Source organism: Serinus canaria, chromosome 13 (assembly GCF_022539315.1).
Source record: "Serinus canaria isolate serCan28SL12 chromosome 13, serCan2020, whole genome shotgun sequence".
In the NCBI taxonomy this organism is placed as follows: Eukaryota; Metazoa; Chordata; class Aves; order Passeriformes; family Fringillidae; genus Serinus; species Serinus canaria.
The window spans coordinates 1,448,933-1,471,427 of record NC_066327.1 but is presented as its reverse complement, the minus strand read 5'-3'; the positions used below and the strand labels follow the sequence as shown (position 1 = coordinate 1,471,427).

The 22,495-nt window shown below is 54.8% G+C and overlaps 2 protein-coding genes across 3 annotated transcripts; both read left to right on the top strand.

Annotated features, from left to right (window-relative positions):
- The first annotated feature begins 158 nt into the window (after positions 1 to 158).
- DNAJC18 (DnaJ heat shock protein family (Hsp40) member C18) lies at positions 159 to 14,641 on the top strand. 2 transcript variants are annotated; one of them, XM_050979839.1, is made up of 7 exons: positions 159 to 286; positions 407 to 552; positions 1,882 to 2,067; positions 4,806 to 4,918; positions 6,660 to 6,769; positions 8,477 to 8,649; positions 14,081 to 14,641. In XM_050979839.1, exons 1-7 carry the CDS (start codon positions 249 to 251, stop codon positions 14,182 to 14,184), a joined length of 870 nt encoding a protein of 289 aa, XP_050835796.1. In that variant the 5' UTR covers positions 159 to 248; the 3' UTR covers positions 14,185 to 14,641. The 2 variants fall into 2 exon arrangements, with proteins under 2 accessions (XP_050835796.1, XP_050835795.1); XM_050979838.1 differs by having other exon boundaries at positions 12,102 to 14,641.
- A 3,262-nt stretch (positions 14,642 to 17,903) lies between these two features.
- Positions 17,904 to 22,282, top strand: PROB1 (proline rich basic protein 1). The gene is given in 2 exon segments (XM_050979851.1): positions 17,904 to 20,775; positions 20,778 to 22,282. Coding segments are annotated over 2 exon segments (4,377 nt in total).
- The last annotated feature ends 213 nt before the right edge of the window (positions 22,283 to 22,495 follow it).

Here is a 22,495-nt window from a genome sequence, read left to right as displayed (position 1 = left end):
TGCTGGGGGGTCTGGGCAGGGCCAGGGGCTGGACAGGGTGATCTTTTGGGATCCTTTCCTGCTCGGGACATTCCACAATTCCATGACCTTCCGCTCCCCTCAGAACCCCCCTCATGACGTCACCGCCCTTTGCCGTGACGTCACGCTCCGCCGGCGGCGCGGGGCCCGCTCCCAGCAGCCCCCGCGCACAAGATGGCGGCGTGGGGTGGCGGGCGGTGAGCGAGGGGCGACAGCGGCCGCGGGCCGACATGACCTACACGGCCGAGCAGCTGGACGGGGTGCAGCGGTGAGCGGCAACGCGGGCCCCGCGGGGGCACGGGGGGCGGCGGGGAAGGCGAGGGCGAGACCGGGGAAAGGCGGGGAGCGGGCCCGGGGCTCCCCGGGATAACCCCGTGTGCCCCCTCAGGATCAAGCGGTGCCGGGATTATTACGAGATCCTGGGCGTGAGCCGGGACGCCGGCGAGGAGGAGCTGAAGCGGGCGTACCGCAGGCTGGCCCTCAAGTTCCACCCCGACAAGAACCGCGCGCCCGGAGCCACCGAGGCCTTCAAAGGTGAGGGGGCCCGGGGGACGCCGTGAGGGCAGCGCCGGTGCAGAGCGGCCCGCCGGCCTACGGAGCCCGGCGGGGTCACGGACACAGCAGCGGCCTCACAGAACCCTGCTGCGGCTCGGCAGGGTTTGCATTTCTGTCTGCACAATAGACGTCTCCCTTAGAAACGATAGGAAATGCATCCCAGGTGTCATTCCTAGATACTTCTGAGGAGCTTTACAAGGGTCTGGAGGAACAGGACATAGGGAATGGCTTCCCTTTGTCAGAGAGCAGGGATGGATGGGCCATTAGGAAGAAATTCTTCCCTTTGAGGGTGCTGAGGTCCTGGCACAGGGTGGCCAGAGCAGCTGTGGCTGCCCCTGGATCCCTGCAAGTGTCCAAGGGCATCTTGGATGGAGCTTGGAACAACTATGTCAAGTGGGAGCTGATGGCAGAGGATTGGAATGAGGTGATGTTCATGGTTCCTTCCAACCCAAAACATTCTGGGATTCCATGATACTGAAGAAGGTTTAGAACTTGGAACTGACACTGGCCGTGCAGGAGGATTGGGTGTTTGTCATCAATAACTGCTCCTTGTCATGAATAAATTTTTATTTTTATATACATGTGTGGTAATATGAAATTGAATCCGGTGTGCTGTGTCTGGAGTTCCCAGTTATGCTGCAGTGTTACTGTCTAAACTCATATATATTTCTCCTTTCCATGCAGCCCAGCATGAGGAGAGCCAGTGAGTCATTCAGTCTGTTAAAACGAGGAGCTTCTGGAGAGCTGTGCTTTATTTGTTTGTGTTGGGGTTGTATCTGTCTATGAACCTGTTCTGTCAGAGATCAAAGAAGAAGATGAGCCAAACTAACCCTTCTGAGTGGTTGGATGTGAGGTGTGAAATAGATGTGTCACACAGCTTCAGGAGCAGACAACAGGACAAACTTGGGATAGCCCTATGCATTTTAATTGGTGCCTGCAGTTATTAACTTTGTGTTAATTGTATGTGGGATATGGAGGTGCGCTCAGACCAAATTTGTATTTGGTTTGAGCTGATAAAATGCTCCATTCTCACCCAATGTCTTGGCGGAAGTGAACTCTCATGTCAGTTTTACAAATATTTCAAGTCTCTCCATATACCTGGACACTTTTGTGTTTCTCCTGGCGTCAGTGACAGCAGGAAGTGGTTTCCATCACAGGTAATGCCAGGGCTGTTACACATCTTTTGTAGAAGTAGATCAATCTTTGGTCAAGCACAAATATCCTAGGCTTGTTTGGGCTTCTTTTGCTACTCCACTTCCAAAAGTGTGAGCTCTGGGAATGTAACACTGGTTTTAATTCCTTCTCCAGCAATAGGCAATGCTTTTGCAGTTCTGAGCAACCCTGAGAAACGGCTCCGCTACGATGAACTCGGGAGTGACCACGAGCACGTCAGCTCTGGCCAGGCCAGGCACTACAATTACTACACAGAGTTCGAAGCAGACATCACACCAGAAGAAATATTCAATGTGTTTTTTGGTGGGCACTTCCCTACAGGTCAGTACCTGGCTGTAGTGGCTTCAAAGGGCAGTGGACTGACTAACCCTGAGGGAGCAGCTGGAGCTGGGCCAGGGCAGGGCCAGGCTGGATTTTGGGAGAAGGTTCTTCCCCCAGAGGGTGCTGGGCACTGCCCAGGCTGCCCAGGCAATGGGCACGGCCCCAGGCTGCCAGAGCTCCAGGAGCCTTTGGACACCAGGGATGCAAAGGGGGATTGCTGGGGAGTCTGGGCAGGGACAGGGACTGGATGATCCTTGGGAATCCTTTCCAACTCAGCAAATGCTGTGAGTCTGTAAACCATGAGGAAGTTCAGCTTCCCTTGGAGCTGCTCAGGGAGTTGATGATACATCTGCAAAGAGCAGAAACCTTTTCACGTTGGATTTCTGCCTCTCTTTTATTCCCTTCATCATCTGAAGCCAGTAATGGTATGGCAGGTAACACAGAGTGTGAATGAGAAGGGATCAGAGTTGTTTTCCATGATGGTTGGGCTCAGTAACCTCAGAGGTTTTTTCCAACATGAACAGTTCCATGCCTGGGTTGTACTTGAGGCACCTGACAGCATTCCAGGCCAGCAGGGCCCAGCTCCTGGAGCTGTGGTCTCAGGGCAAGCAGGAGCTCCTGTGCCTCGCAGCAGCCTGTGCTGTAATGGAATCACAGCCTTGGAGCTCAGCAAGTGCTGCCTGCCAGGAAAGGAACCAGGTTCCAGGGGCCGTGCAGGATCCCAGGGGGCCGTGCAGGATCCCAGGGAGCCATGCAGGATGAGTGACACAGCACTGGAAGCTGCACCTGGAGTAGCTCCATGTGTGTCTCACCCCAGCCTTGGCATGTGAATTTGTAGGAAAAATAGAAAGATCCTGCAAGATCAGTGGGTTAAAAGGAAATCTGAAGGTTGTGAGGAATTCAAGGGCCTTCCTGGCAGCATCTAAGGAATTGCTTTAGCACTCCTGGGAACTTTTTACCTCCAGGGTGTCACAAAAAGTGAGGTATACGCCACTTACTACAGGCTGAAGACACACAGACAAGTAGTTACTTACTAAAGCTTGCTGTGAGTGGTGCATCTTGCAGGGAAGGGGACCTCAGGTGGACTTGCACCAGTGGATATGCAAAGCCAGCCCCAGCATGGTGTCATTCCAGCTGGAGTCTGCAAGTTTTCCATTGCTGACAGTGCAAGGAATTGCACCTGGATGTGCCCTGTGTGGGATGTCACCCTTGTGGAATGGTCCTGGGGGGGACAGGGATGCTTGGAGTTGAGGACAGGAAATTGAGGAGCTGTGGGAGGAGTTTGGGTATGAGGCATGGCAGGTTTAATAGGGAGACTGGCATGAAGGAGAAAACGGGAATTTTTGGCAAAGCAGCAAAGAGTAAGAAAATAAAAATATAATTTGTAGTAGTGGGTGTTGGTAGTAAACAAGACTTTCCTCACTGGGGCTTTTGAGGGCAGATTTATGGCTTTATTTTTACTGAGCAGTTTTCCTCTATGGATATTCCATGGAAAAATGGTTAAATTTAAAATGTTAAATGTGATAGAACTCAAAGGTGACTCTGCTTGGCAGACTGTTCCAGTTGTAATGAAGAGAGGCTACAAGTTCTTCACACAAAAAATAAATGCATGTGGAACAAAAGAAACTGCTGCCAGAAATCCTTGGAGAAACTTAAAATTTGGGAGAACTTTTTTTCTAGGCACCCCTATAAAAGCCATTCTTCTTTTCCCACCCTGGCTGCTTCTTTTCACAGCTTGATAAAATCCTGTCTGAGCAATGCCGAAAGATAGAAATAAACCTTTTTTTTTCCCAAAAGAAATTGTCTTCCTTGGAGGCAGCCTGGCTTGGCTCACTGTTGGAGCTCTGACTGCACACATGCCTGGAGCTTGGAAAACTATTTGAACAAGCAGTGGAACAGAGGTTTTGACACAATAGCAGAGGTCACCTTTGCCCAGGTTTCTTGCAGAATTCTCTGGGAAACTCAAAAAAAGAACAGGATAAGAGTATAAAATAATGTGACATCTTCCCCAGGGCTTAAAAATAGTTTTGCATTTCTGTTGTGATGATAAGCCACAGATTTCAATTCTCTAACACAAAGATATTCTGAATTTCAAAAGAGGAGAGCAGAGTTATTATTAAGATATTCATATGGTGATCAAATCAGATCCTGAGCTTCAAATTGAAGCAGCAAATGCAATTCTTCCCTCATTTTAGATTTTTTAAAAAAAAATCAACCACATTCTGTGTGCAAGAAAGATAGAAGATCCTGAATGGTTCTACTTTTTTACTCTTTTTAAAATCTCTTTCTTTATTATAAAATAATTAAGTGAAATTATTAATGGCTTGAAGGCAGAGGAATTGGAAATGAGGGTGGAAGACCACATTCAGTAATTATGGGAGACCATAATTCACAGCCTGAGCCTGGTGAAGCAAATTCATTTTCCTGCCACAGCCTTGCAAGTGAATGTGACACGAACAGCATTAAAATAAGAGATACAATCATACAAATCAGAACATTCTTTTGCAGCTTGATTTAAATTAAGATGGATTGGAGCACACTACAATTTCTCTGGTAGGCTTTTTGGAAAAACATTGTGGTGGTATTTAATTCTGAGGTGGTTTGTGCTTTTTACTCTGAGATCTCCCAGCTGTAATTCAGGCTGTGGAGTATAAACCTGGATAATTCAATAGAAGCTGAGGAATCCAGGTGAGTACCAGCAGCTGGGTGAGACATGATCTGTGCTGGTTTCTTTACAGGGAATATTCACATGTTCTCCAATGTAGCCAGAGATGCTCACTATTACCCACGGAGGCACCGGGCCGAGAGGGCGTGGACACAGGAGCCAGAGGAGGAGGAGCACAGGCCACAGGTAGCCAGGAGCAGAGATTTCCTCAGCTTAAATAATTAAACAGCTCAGCAGGGTGAGGGATCCTCTTCCAAAGCCAGGACAAACCCTGCTTGAGTGCCCAGAGTTTATTCTCAAGGGCTGCAGCCACAGTGGATGTTTTCTTTGTCACTAGGTTGGCTTTTATTAACCACTGCTGTAAAGATCCATTGTATTTACAGCATATCAGGCCCCCCAATTTCTGTCACTGAGGGTTTTGCTACTGCTTGCTTTTTGCTTGGTAATCCAACAACGAGTCCAGATGGGGACTGGTGATGGATGTGGAAGTAGTGGCTTGTCCTCAAGGTGTATTTAATCCTTCAGTAAATGAGCACCCAGGGGCTGCACAGGCCTCTTCCAGCTGGGGACGGGATGGGCCTGGGACACATTTCTGCCCACTGAGACTTCCAGATGGGACACAAGGTGTCCTTTGTTGTCAGTGCACATACACACCTGCCACCTGCCTTGGCAAGATCTTCCTCTGGAGACAGTGTTAACCTCCGGGGATCGTTCTCCAAGGAAGATGAGTTATTCCATGTGAGTCTCAGGCTCAGAAAAAAAACCTGGTACGGCTGACTGAAAGCTAAGCTGGGGGAAGTGAATCCAGCCCCTCATTTCAGGGAAGACACTGAGGGGCTGGAATGTGTCCAGGGAAGGGAACAGAACTGGAAAGGGGCTGGAGCCCCAGGAGAGGCTGAGGGAGCTGGGAAGGGGCTCAGCCTGGAGAAAAGGAGGCTCAGGGGGGACCTTGTGGCTCTGCACAGCTCCTGACAGGAGGGGACAGCCAGGGGGGTTGGGCTGTGCTCCCAGGGAACAGGGACAGGAGCAGAGGGAACGGCCTCAGGCTGGGCCAGGGCAGGCGCAGGGTGGGCACCAGCAGGAATTTCCCCATGGAAAGGGTGCTCAGGGATTGGGAGGGGCTGCCCAGGGGGGTTTGGAGTCCCCAGGAAAGGCTGGAGGTGGCACTCAGGGCTCTGGGCTGGGGACAAGGAGGGGAGCAGGCACGGCTTGGACTCCATGGTCTGGGACAGCTTTTCCAACTTCAGTGATCCTGTGAATCCCACCTACTGCTGCATCAGGAATCCTTGTTGCTATCCCAAGGCAGAGGGCAAAGCCTAAAGAGTTGCATATAATATTTTTCTCTGCATAAGAAAAGGCATTTTAGAAGCCAGTTTAGAAAGAAATGGAGAGCAGAAGGAAGCATCAGTGTTTGCTCTTTGATAGTGTTTCCACTCTTTTGTTTTGCCAGATGAATCCAATCAAAAGCTCCAGTGCTTGCATCCTGTCTGAAGTTACACTGCATGGGAGCTCTTAACCCTTTACTGTCAGGCATTAAATGCAAGGCTTGGGCAGAGGCTGAGATCTTTACAATGGGGAGCAAATTCAAGAGGTTGCAGGAAAGCTGTAGGCACACAGGAATTGCAGGGTGTTCCTGCAGGCTGGATTGGACTCTGACAGGTACAGTAATGCTGTGGTCACTGTGAAGGAAGGGGCAGAGGAAAAGATCATGGAAAGAAAATTGTGTTCAGGAGTGTTCTGATATTATTAATAAATATTATTTACTAATTACAGTGTCTCCCCTCTCAAAATTCCAAAGCATTTCCTCTTTTTTTTTCTATGTTTAATGTAACACATTGTTGATCTGTGATTGATGGCCTGGCTTCTTTGAACAGATGCCTTTTTCCATCTCTGTATTTTCTTGACTGCTGATCCTTGTACTTTTCAGAATTCATACTCTGCATTTATCCAGTTGATGCCAGTTTTCATCATCATAATAGTGTCAGTTATAACCCAGCTGATGGCCACCAACCCACCCTACAGCTTATTCTACAAATCGTAAGTCCTTTAAAACCACATTTTTCTGCTGCTGCTGCTGTTTGCACTATGGAAGCTGATGGAAGTTGGGTTTGATAACAAAATGCACGTTAATATTCTGCACTTTATAGAAAAAGTTACCAGTTTGTAAATAGGGAAATACCAACAGCCTGCACTGGTGAGTTCTGAGCACTGTGAAGTTACCTGTGGAGAGCTTCAGTGTACAGGGTTCTGAACTGTGAGGGTCAGAAACCTTCCTCAACTGGTGTGAAATGGTTTTGCACAGTGATACAGGATGGGGAGTGTGGATGTAGATCAGCCTCTCATCTGACCAACCCCCAGAATCTGTGGATCACCACTGAGGTTCCTCTGGAAAGCAGCTAGAAAATGAAACCTATGGTTTGCAGTATAAATCCAAATCTTTTCTGGAGCATGAATTCCACTGGAAGTTCAACAAATCATTAAATCCTCGAGATGCCCCGGTTTAACCTCTCCAGAGAAGCAGGGCCTTGGGGGCTTGTGGGCTCTGGGAGCAGAAGGACCCCACCAGAGCTGTGTCCTGGGAGCTTGTGGGGCAGAGGAAAAGCCACGTGCTGCTCTCAAGTTCCGGGGCTGGAGGAGGGGAAGAGCTGGCCTGGGCTGGCCCTTACTGAGAGAGGAGTGGGATTGGCAGGTTTGGGGCAGCCAGCAGAGGTCCCCTTGTTCTCTTCTGGGAGTAAAACTGCTCAGGTCCAGCCTTCCCCTGCTCTCCTCTGCCAGAGCAGCCCAGCACCCCTCATTGTTTTACCACACTATGTCAGTGTGAGGCCCTCAGAAAAGAACAGGAGGGTGGATGTTTTTAGGGTGGGGGTTTTTTGTTTTGTTTTGTTTTGGGGGTTTTTTTTTGGTTTTTTTTTACCAGGGGGTGGTTTTGCTATCTGCCAGTCCCATGTGAAACCACCCACACTGCCCCCACAGCAGCTGAGCTGCTTTTCTTCACTACCTCCCCTTCTCCTGGTGATGGGAGATAGTCAGGCCTGAGCCTGTTTCAGAGTTAGGTTGTTTATCTAAATCATAGCCTTGAAACATTGAACAGCCTAAAAACCAAAGGAAACTGGGGATACCTCTGAGACACAGGGAGGAGAAGGAAAAGAGGAGTCCAGAAAAAAGGGGCAAACAGGATTCTTTTGAGTGTAACCTTTGTGTTTTGGCTGCCTGCCTCTCTCTGTGGGCAGTGATTTGAGCAGAGGCCTTGGGTATCTGCTCAAATAAGGAAATTCACTCTCCAGGAGGCTGGTTTAACCCAGTGACTGTGTTAGAGGGACTGATTTTTTCTACAGGGTATTTTCCAGCCTGTTCCATGCTTCACTTTGCTTACTTATGATTATAAAACCCTGAAGAAAAGTGTAATTAGAATCTCCCCCTGCTAAGTTTTATTTCTACTAAAGCATCCAAAAAAAAAGGGAAAATGCAGATCAACTGCATTGTGCCCTAAGTTTTTATAGACTCTGGGATATTTTCCTGTGGTTGTAGCAGGAGGGTGGATTCTGTTTGTATTGCACAGCTTGCTGTCCCTGAGATTGTAATTTCCTGACTGGATGATTGAGGGAGCCATAATCCTGCAGAAATGAACTGTACAAGCGTTGCTGTAAATATTTTCCTCTGGAAATGCTAATATGGAGAAATAGCTCTTGATTTTTTGAGGTCTGAACTGCTGAAACATCTGATTTCTCCCTTCTGCTCCCACAGGTCCATAGGCCACGTTGTGAGCAGAGAAACAGAGAACTTGCAGGTGCCTTACTATGTTGATAAAAACTTTGAAAAGAATTATCAAGGAGCAGAACTTCAAGAGCTTGAGAAAACAGTTGAGAAAGATTACATAGACTATATTCAGACCAGCTGCTGGAAGGAGAAACAGCAAAGTAAGTTATTTCTGTCCCAAGGGTGTTTCAGGGGCTGGGGGGTGGCTGTGCTTCACAAAGCTCTGCTGGTTTTAGCCTCAGTTTCCAATCCTTGTAACATCTCAGCCTTGCATTGGTTTAAAGTGTCTCACATCTGCTCTCAACACTGAATTTGCTATTCTTGAGATCTGTCAAAATCCATTTTAAGTGATTCTGAAAGATGAGTGGAAAGTAGACTTCACCATTTGAGACACTTTTTCCGCTCAGGTTTTATGCTTGAATAACCCTTAGTGATGGTTTAAACATACAACCCACCACATTTATCTATCCCTGACAGATTGCTAGGCTGGAAAATATCTTGAGACATCACCAATTCCATGTTTCCTTTGCTGGAGCAGAATCAGTTTTGCTTTGACTGTCTCCACAAGCTTCTATAACTTTTTCCTTAAAATTTCTCCAAGAGAGTCCAGAGTGTGTTCAGGTGCTCTTGGCTCCCTTGCAGTGGGCTGTGTTCCTGGTATCAGTTTTCAGAGCATGCTTCTGTGGTTTGGGTGTTATTTGCATTTTCTATCTTTAGCTAAGTTGGAGATCATGTTTTTTACCATTTTCAAGTCTTTCAAAAACAAGAATTGAATGCAGAAAGGAAGAACACAGATGTGAGCAATCAAAGTCATTATTCTCACTCAGCCCTAAGTGGATCAGTGGCACAAATAAAGGCATGTTAACCCCATATTTTATTGCTTGTTAATTGCTACTAATCTGGTTTGTTGAAGAGACTGCAAATTCCTGCTGTTTGTAGAATGGTAAGAAGTAACAGAAATCAAATCACGAGGAGTAGCTTAGGCTGGGATGTTGTGACTGGTTTTATTCACTTATCTTATTCACCTAAAGAGCTCATCACCTTCAAATGAGTTAACCCCGAGTAGTGCTGTGTGTAAAGGAAGCTGGAACAAGTTGTGTGAATGTTCAGTAGCAGCAGACAAGCCACTTTCACACTCTGGTGGGGTCTTTTAATTGCTCTGTGCAGAACAGTCCTCAGCACACTGCTAAAAGGTGCCTCTGCACTTGTTTTCAGTTTCTTTGCCAATTTATCTAAAAAGACTCATTTAATCCTAAAGGAGAGGTAACAGTGCTGCTGACTGCAGGCCCTTTACAGGTGTTTGATGGGAAGGCTTGTTTTGGCTTATTTTGCATAAAAGTTACCAATCCTGCTTTTAAAGAGAAATGAAGAGATGTAGGCTCTGAAGTGAAAAAAGGAAAGAACATATATTATAAGACCATGAAATCTCTGAAGTTTTTGGTGTATTTGATTTGTGAGCTTTGAGTGTTTTTGGCTGGCAGGAGCAGCCTCCAGGGATAATGTGGATGTTCATACTCATAAATGTACACTTGCTAAAGGGGAGAGTTTCTTTCTTACAGAAAAATCCCTTTAATTGACTTCATGCAGCTGAGAGTCACCACATCGACTCTTTCACAGAGAGCTGGAGCTGAGGAGAGCCCAGCCCCAAAGAGGGGACAGGGTTTGTGAGTCTGAGGGAGCCCAGGAGCCAGAGAGGGGAGATGATCCAGCCTGGAATGCCAAGTGCCTGCCAAGCCATGCTCCTCCAGAGCTTTGTGCACTCAGGGGCTGTGTTAGTCACCAGCTGCAAATACATTCACAGCAGCCACAGTTAGCATAGACTGAGGCCATTGCTGTCATTAAAAACTCACCGTTTTCAGAGTGCTTCCCATCCTGGCCATAGCTGAGACTGGGCTGACCTTAGGACAGTCATGTTTGTAAAAATAAACTCTGAGTACAGGATGGAGTGCTGGGGGAAAGTTCTGCAGATGCTAAGGCAGTTCTTAGTCAGCTGTTGCTGCACAGTGTTGGTCCCTTAATCCTTGCTGAAGTGTTGGAATTGGTGTGATGAGCTTCTTGTCAGTTGAATGTCTATTTATAGTACGTTTGTTGTGTTTATTGAGGGCACGTTTCCCTTGAGCACCAGCAAAACAGAGATGAGTAGTTCAGGAACAGCTTGGGTTTTAAAGTCCTTCATTTTAAGACTTGAAAAGCATTACCTGGTGTCCAACAACCTTAAGGAAAACCTTAAAAATAATGGATTGGTTGTACATTGTTCAGCCAGTCAGTTTTACAGTGCTGCAGCAGACTCTCAGCAGAGCAGTGTGTGAAAGTTTGGGTGTGCTGTGGGTTTGGGTCTTCTGAAATCTGGGGCACAGTTAAGTTCAAAGAGCTCCTGCCAGGTTTTACAGGAGATGGTTCAGCTGGGATGGCTCAGTTGTAAAGTGAGGCTGCAGAGAGCTTGGAGTCACAAAGAGGCAACTGAAAACCAAGTCAGGATAAGTATCACAGAATCATGGAATGGTTTGGGCTAGAAAGAGCCTTAAAGCTCATCCAGTTCCACCCTTTCCCATGAGCAGGAACACCTGCCACTGTCCCAGGCTAGTCCAAGCCCCATCCAGCCTGGCCTTGGACACTGCCCAGCCTCCCAGGGTAGAATTTCTTCTGTATATCCAGAAATATCTGGATATAAATTTCCAGAAATTCTGGAAATATAGTTGGAATTCAATATTTTAGAATCTCCTTGAAGAAAAGGCTTCAGAAGAGCCACTCTGTGACAGATTGAAACCCACAAGGAGCAAATGTGATGGAATGAACCCTGTCAAAAGTGCAGGGAATAATTTTCCTCAGTTGGATAAGTATAAACTGAGATTCTCGACTGCACAACTCCAGGGACTCTGGGCTCAGGGACAATTACCTGAGCCTGGTTTTTACTGGAGGCTTGACAAGGCTGCGCCCAGCGCTGCTCGAGTGGCATTTTGGTTATAAACCTGTAAATGGATTCCTGCTCTAAAATGAGCTGTTCCTGCCTGTCAGTTTGTGAAGCTTTTCAGTGAGTGGGAGGAGGGTTAAATGGCTTTAAATTTCAGTGGGACAGGGACAGAGGACGTAAGGCATGAAAGGATCTGTTGAAGTTCTTTCCACTCTGAATAATTTTGTAAAATGAGGGGCTTGTAAGGTGTATAAAAGCTCTTTGAAAAATGGAGTGTCATCAGGTAGCCTGTGCTTACGGAGATGTTGACCTTTTCAGAAGTAAATTACTGCTGTTCTCCTCGGTGCATCTAATCCTGCAGCCAAATTATTCTGCAGGGAAAAACCTATATTAAGACTTCCTCAGCTAATCAGCAAAAGCAACTTCTCTGAATTACTGGGAGGAAATAATTTAAACAATGGGATTATTTCAGTTTTATGTGGCTTTTGAGAAGAAGGGGAACAAACTGCAAAGTACATTTGAGATTGTTAATGAAAGGGCAGGGAGGCCTTTCAGACAAGTCCCTTGGGTAGCTGTTCACCTCCCTGGCTTCAATACCCAGAAAAATTAAAAAGTGCCACAAGGATAGCAAAGCACTTAGAAGCAGTTCTTTAAAGGAGGCTCAGGACTTCATCCTAATACATTTTATTTTTCATCTTTCAGAGTCTGATTTGTCCAATTTGGCCAAGCTCTACAGAGATGAGCGGTTAAAACAGAAAGCAGAGTCCCTGAAACTTGAGCACTGTGAGAAGCTCTCCAGTCTGATTGGGATGCACAAAGGGGGCTGACCAGGACGCACACATTCTGTACTTTTATTTATTGCTGATTTAACTTATGTTTTTGTTTTCCTCCATGTGAAAAGGGAAGGAGTCTGTTGTAAAGAGTGTGGATATTGGAGTCCTTCTGCAGGCAGTGCAGAGAGGGGCTGGCACAAGCTGCAGAGCTGCTGTTTGCTGTAATATATCCTGTACATAAGATTTGGGTCCAAGGACCAGTGGCACTTTGTAAATTCATTCCCCAGGACACACTCTGAGCTCAGACCCCAGCTGCCTGGGTGGTTTGTCTGCCATCCAGGCTGTGTGTGCTTCCCAGGAGAGCAGGCTCCTCTCTGCTTCCCATGTTTCCTATGGATCTGCAGCTCCCTGGATCCCCAAACAGCGCCGTGCTCTGGGGTGTCACCTCCCCCTGTCCCTCCGGGCTGTGCCACAGAGCTGGGGTGGTTCCAGTGCAGGAGGGACAGTCCCTGCCTGAGGGCAGCCCCTGAGCACATTCCCAGCTCTCCCGTGCCCGTGCTGCTCCAAGGGATGGCTGTGCCCATCCTGACACCAGCATGGGAGTCTGGGAATTGCACCTATTCCAGTGTCTGCCAGACTGCTGGGAAAGCAGAACTGTGGTCATTCCCTCCTCTGTTTCCAGTGGCATATTTTGAAGCTAGCTATTCCATTCTGGTTTTTATCTGCACACTCCCCCAGCTCTCCCGGGATCCTGCATTTTCTGGTACAGATCTCATGTAGCATATTTTTACTCTGTTGAGCAGCTATGAATGTTTCACTGTAGACATGATATTGCAAAGAGAAAAATCCATGTGGCAGTGTCCTGTTTTTTCTTGATCCTCCTTCACACAGCAGGCCTTGAAGGGCAGGTTGATGCTGGGATGTCCTGGTGAGCAGCAGACCAATGTTAGGCCAGTGTTAGCAGTGTTGCTCAAGTTGAGCACCATGAACCCCCTGAGGCATTCTGGTGTGTGCCCTGCATGGAATGAGCTGCTCTTCCAGGGAATTCCTGCCCAGGGTGGGGGCTCACAGAGCAGCACTGCTCCCCTCTGACCCTGACTGGGAGTGGGAGTCAGTGACACCTGAGCAAGGCTCTGCTGTTGCCACATGCCTGAAACTCGAGTCACGCAGGATGCGCAGGTGGCCTTGGCTGAAACCTAAGGAGTAAGTGCTCAAAAGCTTGGGAAATGCCAGGATTAAGCCTGCCTCTAAAGCTCAGACTGTTTGTGTGCTGGGCACTAGTGCAGTGGTGTAGGAGTCCCTCTGGATGGTACTGGGGATGATACTTGGTGCCACCGTGTGTCCCCTCCATGTCCCTGTCCCATCCGTACAGCCCTGGGAGGTGTGGCAGGAAAGGAAGCTGGAAAAAAAACCTTTTCTGGGTTTTCTGGGGTCTGCACAAGGATGAGGGGTTGGTTTGAGGCCTGGTGCTTCCGCACACAAGCCCTAAACATCCGAGGAGAGGAGGAGAACAGTCCAGGGACAGCAGCAGTGCTGTGGCTGGATGTCATAAAAAGGGAAAAAAATGACCTAGTGACTCTAAATGGTATTTTTATACCCCATTTGTAGGAAACCTTGTAGGAATGTGGGGAAGTTGAGGTAAAATTTTGGGGCACCTGAACAGGAAAAGCACTTGTGAAAAGGGCATTTTGAGGGGGTGGGTGTAGAGCATTCTTAGTGCCAGAGTTTAAGGGCAGGAATGGGTGATGATTCCAGGTTGGTGGCTGGCACAGCAGGCAGCCTTCATGCTGATATTTCCCACTTTTGAGCACATGAGTGTACAAAACTGAAAATAATGTTGCTTTTTGTATATTAAATAGCTTATAGAATATATTAGGAATCTATTTAAGTGGTTGGACTCTGTTCCAGGGTTGGAATCTTCCCTACCATTCCTGTGTGACTGTAGAGGAATGCAGGTAGGGAGACCAAATCTGGCAACTTCCTGGACTCACAATGTCCTGCACGGAGCTTGAACTCCTCCACAGCAATTTGCACTGAAACCAGATTGTACCTTTCATCCAAAGACCTCGAGTACTTGATGGACACCTCCTGTGGGAAGCACAATCAGCTGGGAAACGCAGGAGGGAGGTAAAAACATCCCCAAAAGCAATAAGTGTTTTGTTCCTGGCCAGGGTCAGGGTGCTGGTCCTGGTGTGTGCTGTGAGGGAGGGCGTGTGGCTTGGGACCTCTGCGGTGACAAACAGGACGAGTAGTGTTTGTTCGGTGCTCCTCAGGGAAAGGGAGAATCCTCTCTGGAGCCCCGATTGGAAATGCATCACTGTCCTTCTCCAAGGGGTACTTGGGGTTCTTTGTGGGGCTCTGACGGGAGGACAGGGTGTTCCTGGGTGCACCAAGCGCTTGAACATGGGTTTGTGTGTGTATATATATTTATTTATTTTTAAATAAAGACGTGGCATCGCTGTGCCTGTCCGTGGTGGTCCGAGCCTGGCGCCGGGAAGGTTGCGGGGGATGGCGGGGGCAGGAAGGAGGAGGCGGCCGTCATTTGCCGCGGGATGCGGGACATGGCCGAGGGCTTGGGCTTGGGGCTGGGATCGGGGATCGGGATCGGGGACGGGGACTGAGGCCTCCCCTCCGTGTGACGGGCCCGAGGGTCTGCGGGGGCGGGGCCTGCGTTCCCGCCCTCATGGCAGGGGCGGGGGCTGGGCGGGCCCCGCCGCGCGGCCTGCGCGTGACGTGGGGCTCAGCGGGAACGGGATCGGGATACGGGATTGGGAACGGGACTGAGGGTTGGGATCGGGACACGGGATTGGGAATGGGAGACGGGACTGGGAACGGCACCGAGGGCTGGGAATGGGACACGGGATTGGGAACGGGACACAGGACAGGGGACTGGGAACGGCACCGAGGGCTGGGAATGACACTGGGGGCTGGGAATGGGACAGGGGATTGGGAACGGGACACGGGACTGGGAACGGCACCGAGGGCTGGGAGCAGGGAACAGGACCGGGGGTTGGGTATGGGGCAGGGAGCTGTGAACGGAGCTTGGAACGGGACAGGGGGCTGGGAACGGGGCCGGCCCCTGACGCGGCGCCGTGTGGCCGGAGGTCGCTCCTGCCCCGCCGTGTCCCAGCCCGGCCCCGCTCTCTGGCCCGTGGTTCTGGGCCCACAGCCCTGCCCGGACATCGCCCCTGTGCCACAGCCCCGGCGGTGCCGGGGGAGCGGGGCCGCCCCGGGACAGCCTGGCACGGGCGTGGTGTGTCCCTCTGTCACCCCGCGCCCTGGGGTGTCCCAGTGCCTGCGCTCCCGGGGCTGCCGCGGCCCCGATGCCCAGATCCTGAACCGGAGGCCCCGCTGAAAGCCAAGCTGGGCCGGTGTTTCCCGCTCCTCCGGAGCTGCAAAAAGTAGCTCCAGCGTGGGAGAAGCACATCCTGCTTTCAGCAGCTACCAGCAGCCTTCCTCCTCCTCCTCACTGCCCGTGCCAGGCTTGCCAGCACTGAGGTGAGCACGCACCGAGCTAGCACAAAATCCAGGTTAATAAGCAAATGCAGTGGTGAGGCTGCAGGCAGTATCACACTGGCTTAAACATAAATGAGCATTTAATTAGCAAGTCTGGCTCAGCCAGGGTCCACCTGCTGTTCTGTAAAATGTTTGTGCTCCACAGGCACAGCCCAACCTGCTCTGGGTGCTGGGAGGTGCTGGTTGGGTTTCAGCTGGCAGGACGACCCCAGGGGTCTCTCCGTGGCCTCCACACTGAGGGACAAACCCAGGAGCAGCAGGAGGAGGTGCAGGGGTGCAGGTGCACACCGTGGCCTGGGTTGGTGGCAGCCTGGGGCTGCAGCCAGGGCAGTGACAGCAATTCCCGGCCAGTTCTGCTGCTCCCACAGCACCCCCAGAGAGGCTGTTCACAGCATCTTTGGGATCCCAACTTCACAGACTGGTGTCTGTTGGAAAGAACCCCAAAGGCCACTCCTTTCCACCCCCTGCCATGGGCAGGGACACTTTCCACTGTCCCAGGCTGCTCCAAGCCCTGTCCAACCTGGCCTTGGGCAATGCCAGGGATCCAGGGGCAGCCTCAGCTGCTCTGGGCACCTGTGCCAGGGCCTGCCCACCCTGCCAGGGAACAATTCCTTCCCAATATCCCACCTAATTCTGCCATGTATCAGTATGAAGCCATTCCCTGTGTCCTGTCCCTCCATCCCTTTTCCCCAGTCCCTCTTCAGCTCTCCTTGAGCCCCTTTAGGCCCTGCAAGGGGCTCTGAGCTTTCCCTGGAGCCTTCTCCTCTCCAGGTGAGCACCCCCAGCTCTCCCAGCCTTTCCCCTGCCTCCAACATTTGTGCTCTGCACAGTCCTTGCTGCTGCTGCTGCTCTGACACCCGGGTCCTGCTAAGACCACAATGGTCATCACCCTGACAACAGTTGTGACAAGTGACACAACACCACCAGAGGCTGTGAGGGTGGCAGGAGAGCAGCGGCGGACACGCGGCTGTCGTGTCCACCCTCTGTCCACCCTCTGTCCATCCCCTGTCCACCTGCTGTCCATGCTCTTCCTGGCACCTGCTGTGGGTGCTGTGGGAGGTGGGCTGGCCCCAGACACCCCCTGGAGCCCCGTGGAGAAGCAGGGCCAGGGATGATGACCCCAGCACTTCCCTGGCAGTCTGTGCCTGTGCCAGACCGTGAAGAAATGGATTTGGGGGTCTGAAATCCTGCATACATACTCCTTCTTGCACAAGGCCACCACACCAGCGAGCACTGCGAATGGCAGGTCCCCTGCAGTCCCTGTGGGCACAAATGCCACCTGCAAGCCCAGCCCAGCTCAGCAGGGAAGGGTTAAGTGCCAGCCCAGCTCTACGGGAAGCTTTCCTCTCCTCCTTGCCAAGGTTTAAATTTAGTTCCTGCATGAACCCAGAGGACGTGGGCATCAGGTTGCTCTGGGACTGGCAGCGCTGGGGAGCACCTGCTGCTACTGTTTCATGGCAAAAATTCCCCCAAAAGCTGGGACTGGGCTGCACCAGCAGCACTTGGGGTGGGCAAGCTGCAGAGACTCTCATGTCATCCCAGCACCCCACCACTGGCTTGGGGTGTCCCCAAAAAAGACACATGGTTGCAGTCCTTTGGTCAGCTCCTGTGAATCCCAGGGGTGCTCCATGCCCGGGTTGATCCCAAGCCTTGAGTTTGCTCCTGGCTGCTTGGATTGGCTGTGGGGGGGCTCCTGCTTGGGGCAGGGTGTGCTTAGGGGAAAGCCCGGCTGGACCGGGCTCACCATTGCTGGGGCGAGGTGGGCAGTGGCACCGGGAAAGGAGCCCTGGTGGGGATGGAGCTGCAGCTCGGGGTCCTGCCGTGCCCTCAGCGGGGTCTGCGGGTCAACCCCTCGCTCCGGGGCAGCCCAGGCCGTTCCATGGGGTCACACCCGGGAGCTGTATGGGGTGCCCTGGGACCTATCCTGCCGTTTGGGGAGAGCGGGGCGGGATGAAGGGCAGGGATGAGCGGCCCCCCGGCAGTTCCCCGAGGCTGGGGGCGGCGGTGGCATCCCTGCAATGCGCTTGGCATCGGCTGCCCCGGCTGGCGCTGGCCGAGTCCATGTGATCCGGGGTTTGCTCTGTGCCGCCGCCGGGTCCAGCCGCCGGGACGGCGAGGCAGACACAAGGTCGAGCCAGCGGCCCCGGCAGAGCGGCCCCGGCCCCGAGCAGGGTTCCCGGCACCGGCTGAAGGCCCCGCGCTGCTCCCTGCCACCATGCCCCGCGGGAAGAGGGACACGGTCCTGCTGTCCCCCGCCGAGCTGCCCGGCCCCGAGGGCGAGGGTCCCCGCGCGGCTGGGGACGGCCGGCGCTCCGCGGAGGAGGAAGAGGAGGAGGACGGACACCTCCCGGGGCTGCCCCGCGACGACCTCACCAAGAGCATGTCGAGCTCCTCCTTGTCCTCCTACCACTCCGCCCTGTGCTCGGACGGCACGGAGACCTTCAAGGACTGCCTGGAGTTCCTGGACGAGGAGGGATCGCCCGGCCGGGCTGCCCCGGGCCGCTGGGCTCCGGCGGGGGCCCCCGGCGTGCCCCCGCCGCCCGGCCCCGTCGCCCGCCCGCAGCGGGCTCAGCTGTCCAGCGCGGCTAAGAATAGCCCAGCTCCGGGCCAGGGGGGCAGGATGGGTCCCCTCGGTGGGGACCAGCAGCCTGTGCCGGCCGCGGCCGCCGGCGGGGAGCCGGCCGTGCCCCGGCAGACCGGGGCGATGCTCGCAGCGGCTCCCAGCGACTCGGACGAGGTGGACGGCGAGGTGCAGGCGCTGACGGCCAGGGCTTTCCGCAGCCTCTCGGGGCTCCCCGGAGCTCGCCTCGACATGTGCAGCTCCCACACCTCCTCCAGCCTCTCCAACTCGCTGTCGGAGGACGGCGGGCGGCCGCGGCGGTGGCCGGCGGGTGCCGGGGAGCCCAGGGGCCCGGCGACAGCTCTGCACAGCAGGGTGGGCTGGCCTTTCCCTGCCGGCGTGGACGGAGAGCTGCTGGGGAAGGAGCAGTTCGAGTGCGTGGACGTGGAGCTGGAGAACGGCGAGGCCAGGAAGGGCCACGGCAAGAAGCGGACGGTGCCCAAGCGCCAGATCCTGCTGAAGAGGAAGGAGAGGAAGGAGACGGGCTTTGGCCCGCGGGGGGATGGCCCAGCGCCCCAGCCCACTGCTAGGAAGGAGCCCCCCAGCAAGGGCAGAGCCATCGGCGAGGACTTCAGGTTCAACTACCAGCAGTTCATGAAGGCGGCGTCCCTGGAGGCCGGCACCGACAGGACCCGGGCGGCCTCGTGCCTGGTGAAAAACGTCCTGGCCAAGAAGATGCAGTACGAGCAGCGCATCAAGATGGAGCAGAAGGGGCTGCGGGGCAGCTCGACCTCCTCGGGGCCGTCCTCCGCCGGCACCGACCTGCTGGGGGATGGTCTGGAGGGCAAGTCCAGCTCGCTGTCCCGTTCGGACTGCAGCTTCTCGGCCGAGGACCTGCGGGGCGGCGGGATGCCGGTGGCCACAGCAGCCGGGGGGAGCGCCGCCACCACCACCCATCCCACCAAAGGCGTGGTGCTCAGCGAGGCGACGAGGGAGACCGTCTGCAACCTGAGGAAGACGTTCAACGAGCTCAACCAGAGGATGAAGTATCAGGAGGTGCTGGAGGGCCGCTGGCTGCCCGCGGCCGCGGAGGAGAACACGTCGGAGAGGATCTGCTACCAGCGAGCCCGCGCCTTGTTCGAAGCCCAGCCCGGGGTGGGAAAGGTGCTGGATGTCGCTCCCCGGTTTGCAAGGGCGCCGAGGCCGTGGCCCAGCTTGAAGGAGCGAGCCATCGGCCCCATCCATTCCCAAAGCCTCCCCTTCAAGGCCGAGAGCCGGGCGCTCCCCGCCACCCCGCCGCGACGCCCCTTCGCCTCCTCCCGGGCGCAGGAGGCGAGGACGCTGCCGCAGAGACCGCCAGAGAAGCCACCAACAGTGCCCCGCCGGCCGCCCAGCCCCGGCACCGCCCCCGCACCCCGGGGGTCCCCGCCAGCCGCGCCTCCCAAGCCACCGGAGAAGGGGAAGGGGCGCGTACCGCAGCCCCGGGACGTGCGCAAGCTGGTGAAGAGCAGCTACAGCCTCAAGTTCGGGACTACCGGCGCCTCCCGCGGCACCGTGGCACCGGCGAGCAGCGGAGAGCCGCCGCCAGCCACCCCTCTGGTCATCCACTGCACCTCGGTCCGCCGGGAGCCGCCGCCGGAGCCGGCGGGTGAGGAGGTGCTGGCCGTCCCCGGCCGAGAACCAGCCCCGGCGTGTGCCGAGGGGCCCGCAAAGCCCCCCCACAGCTCCCCCATCAACATCACGAGGGTCCAGGCCACGCGGAGGGGAGCGGCCCCCGCGGAGGAGCCGCCGGCATCGCCCCCGCGCCGGGAACGGAGCGAGCTCCGGCTGCCCCCGCGGGCCGCGGCGGCCGAGCGGGTGCCTCACGTGGAGACCCATCTGCACGTCCTGGTGGGCCGGCCGGCCCCGGCGGCCCGGGAGAGCTCCCCGGCTCAGAGCAGCGCCGTGCTGCGGGCAGAGAAGACCGTTCTCCTGCCGCCGCCCGCGCCGAGTCCCGAGGAGGGAAAGGAGGAGCGCGGCCGTGGCGGCAGCAGAGCGCTCCCCGCTGCCGAGGGGCCGGAGCCGCTGGGGCAGCGGCCTCGCAGCGGTGACAGTCGGGACCCCCGAGCCGGAGCCCCGGGCGGCAGCAGCGCCCGGCCGCGGCCTGCGGAGCCGGCGGCGAGGAGCGCGGCAGAGCCCGGCGCCGGCGAGCAGAGGCAGCAGCATCCCGGCGGCCGGCGGGTGTCGGTGGGCAGCGGGGGCTCTGCCAATGGCACCGGCCCCGCCGCCCCGCTCCGAGCCGGGGACAGCAGCGAAGGCTCCCCTGGGCGGCTGCCGGAGCAGAGGGAGGCCTGGGAACGCTCGCCGCTGTGGCCGGCGGCTACAGAGCCCTACCCGCCTGCTGCTCCGGCAGAGAACTCCAACTACTTGGCAATCCCCGAGAGAGCCCCCAAATCCACACTGATGCCAAAGCTGTCCTCGGTCCCCAACCCAGGCAGTGCATCCTTTGGGACTCCCTTTGTCCCCAGCCCGGCCAGCGCCTCTTTTGGGCTCCCTCAGCCCCCAACCCAGCCAGTGCCCCTTTTGGGACCTCCATGGTCACCAACGTGACCAGCTCATCCTTTGGCTTCCCATCAGCCTCCAGCCAGGCCAGCACGTCATTTGGAACCCCCTTGGTTTCCAATTCCAACAAGTCTTTTGGGGCCCCTCTGGTCCCCAACCTGTGCAGCACATCCTTTTGGAACCCCTTGGTCCCAAATGCATCCAGTGCATCTTTTGGGAACCCCTTGGCCCCCAATCCATCCAGTGCATCTTTTGGGAACCCCTTGGCCCCCAATCCATCCAGTGCATCTTTTGGGAACCCCTTGGCCCCCAATCCATCCAGTGCATCCTTTGGGAACCCCTTGGTCCCAAATGCATCCAGTGCATCCTTTGGGAACCCTTTGGCCCCCAATCCATCCAGTGCATCCTTTGGGAACCCTTTGGTCCCAAATGCATCCAGTGCATCCTTTGGGAACCCCTTGGTCCCAAATGCATCCAGTGCATCCTTTGGGAACCCCTTGATCCCCAATCCAACCAGTGGATCCTTTGGGTCCCCACTGGTGCCCAATCCATCCATTGCATCCTTTGGGTCCCCACTGGTGCCCAATCCATCCATTGCATCCTTTGGGTCCCCACTGGTGCCCAGTCCATCCAGTGCATCCCTTGGGAGCACTTTGATCCCCAACCCAGGCAGCTCATCCTTTGGGTCCCCTTTGGTCAGCAACCCAGTCCCCACTTCCCTTGGGCATCCATCAGTCTCCAACGTGGCTGGCTCTTTCTTTGAATCCCCTTTTGTCCCCAGCCCAGCCAGCGCTCCACTGGGAACCGGTGCCTATCCCCTTCCTGGTGGGGCAGTGCCCTGGAGCAAGCCCAGCCCTGAGCCCCCATTGCCCCGACCCCCCGAGGGCTCGGCTGCTGTGGAGCCCCCAGCCCAGCCCCACCTGGAGGATGCTCCTCATTTCCTCAGGAGGACCGATGGCCCCTCGCCGAGTGGGAGGAGCAGGCAAAGCCCCCCCAGGCCCTTTCCCGCCGCCGTGCCAGCCCAGCGGAGGATGCTCGTGGATCCCAGCAGCGGGAAGTGCTACTACATGGAGCCGCCTCGACAGCCCCAGATGAAAACGCTCTACGACCCCGAGACCGGCCAGTACCTGGAGGTGCTGGTCCCACCGGTGGCATCACACACCGGGCTCTACCAGGCACCGTTCAACCCGCTGGTCATGGCCCCGGGGGTCTATGGTCCACCCTACGCACCGTACGGCGGCTTCCCGGGGCTCCCGGCACCGCCGCCCTCCGCCCCCTCGCCGCCGCATCCCTCGCTGCCGGCTGCCGGCAACCCCGAGACCCCCGGCTCCGCTCCCAAGGGCGAGGGGTCGTCCCCTGCCGGGGGTCCCGACTGCGGCTACCTGGAGAGCCTGTACTACATCCCCACGGGCATGCGGGCCAGCCCCGGCCCCGAGCAGCCCCCGGCCCGCGCCAGCCCTGCCGCGCCCGAGGGCTCGCTGCTCCGGATGTGACGGGATGGACCCGCGGGGATTGTCCCTTCCTTGGCCCGGCTTAGCCCAAAGTCAGCATCACCCCTGGCACGGGACAGCCTCCCTGTCCACGGCTGAGCTGGCAAAGTGCCGAGGGGTAGCGGGCACTGGTTGGACTTCACTGGCTTCTCATGGAAACGGGGACAGAAAGGGTGTGTTCCGGTGTGAGCAGCTGGCAGCCCTAGGGGGACATGG

Bases quoted from the DNA above. Each gene is read 5' to 3' on its own strand.
- DNAJC18 (XM_050979838.1), top strand. From the start codon at position 249: ATGACCTACACGGCCGAGCAGCTGGACGGGGTGCAGCG. The intron at 4,919-6,659 runs GTAGCCAGGAGC...TGTACTTTTCAG, and splicing joins AGGAGGAGCACAGGCCACAG to AATTCATACTCTGCATTTAT. The intron at 8,650-12,101 runs GTAAGTTATTTC...TTCATCTTTCAG, and splicing joins CTGGAAGGAGAAACAGCAAA to AGTCTGATTTGTCCAATTTG.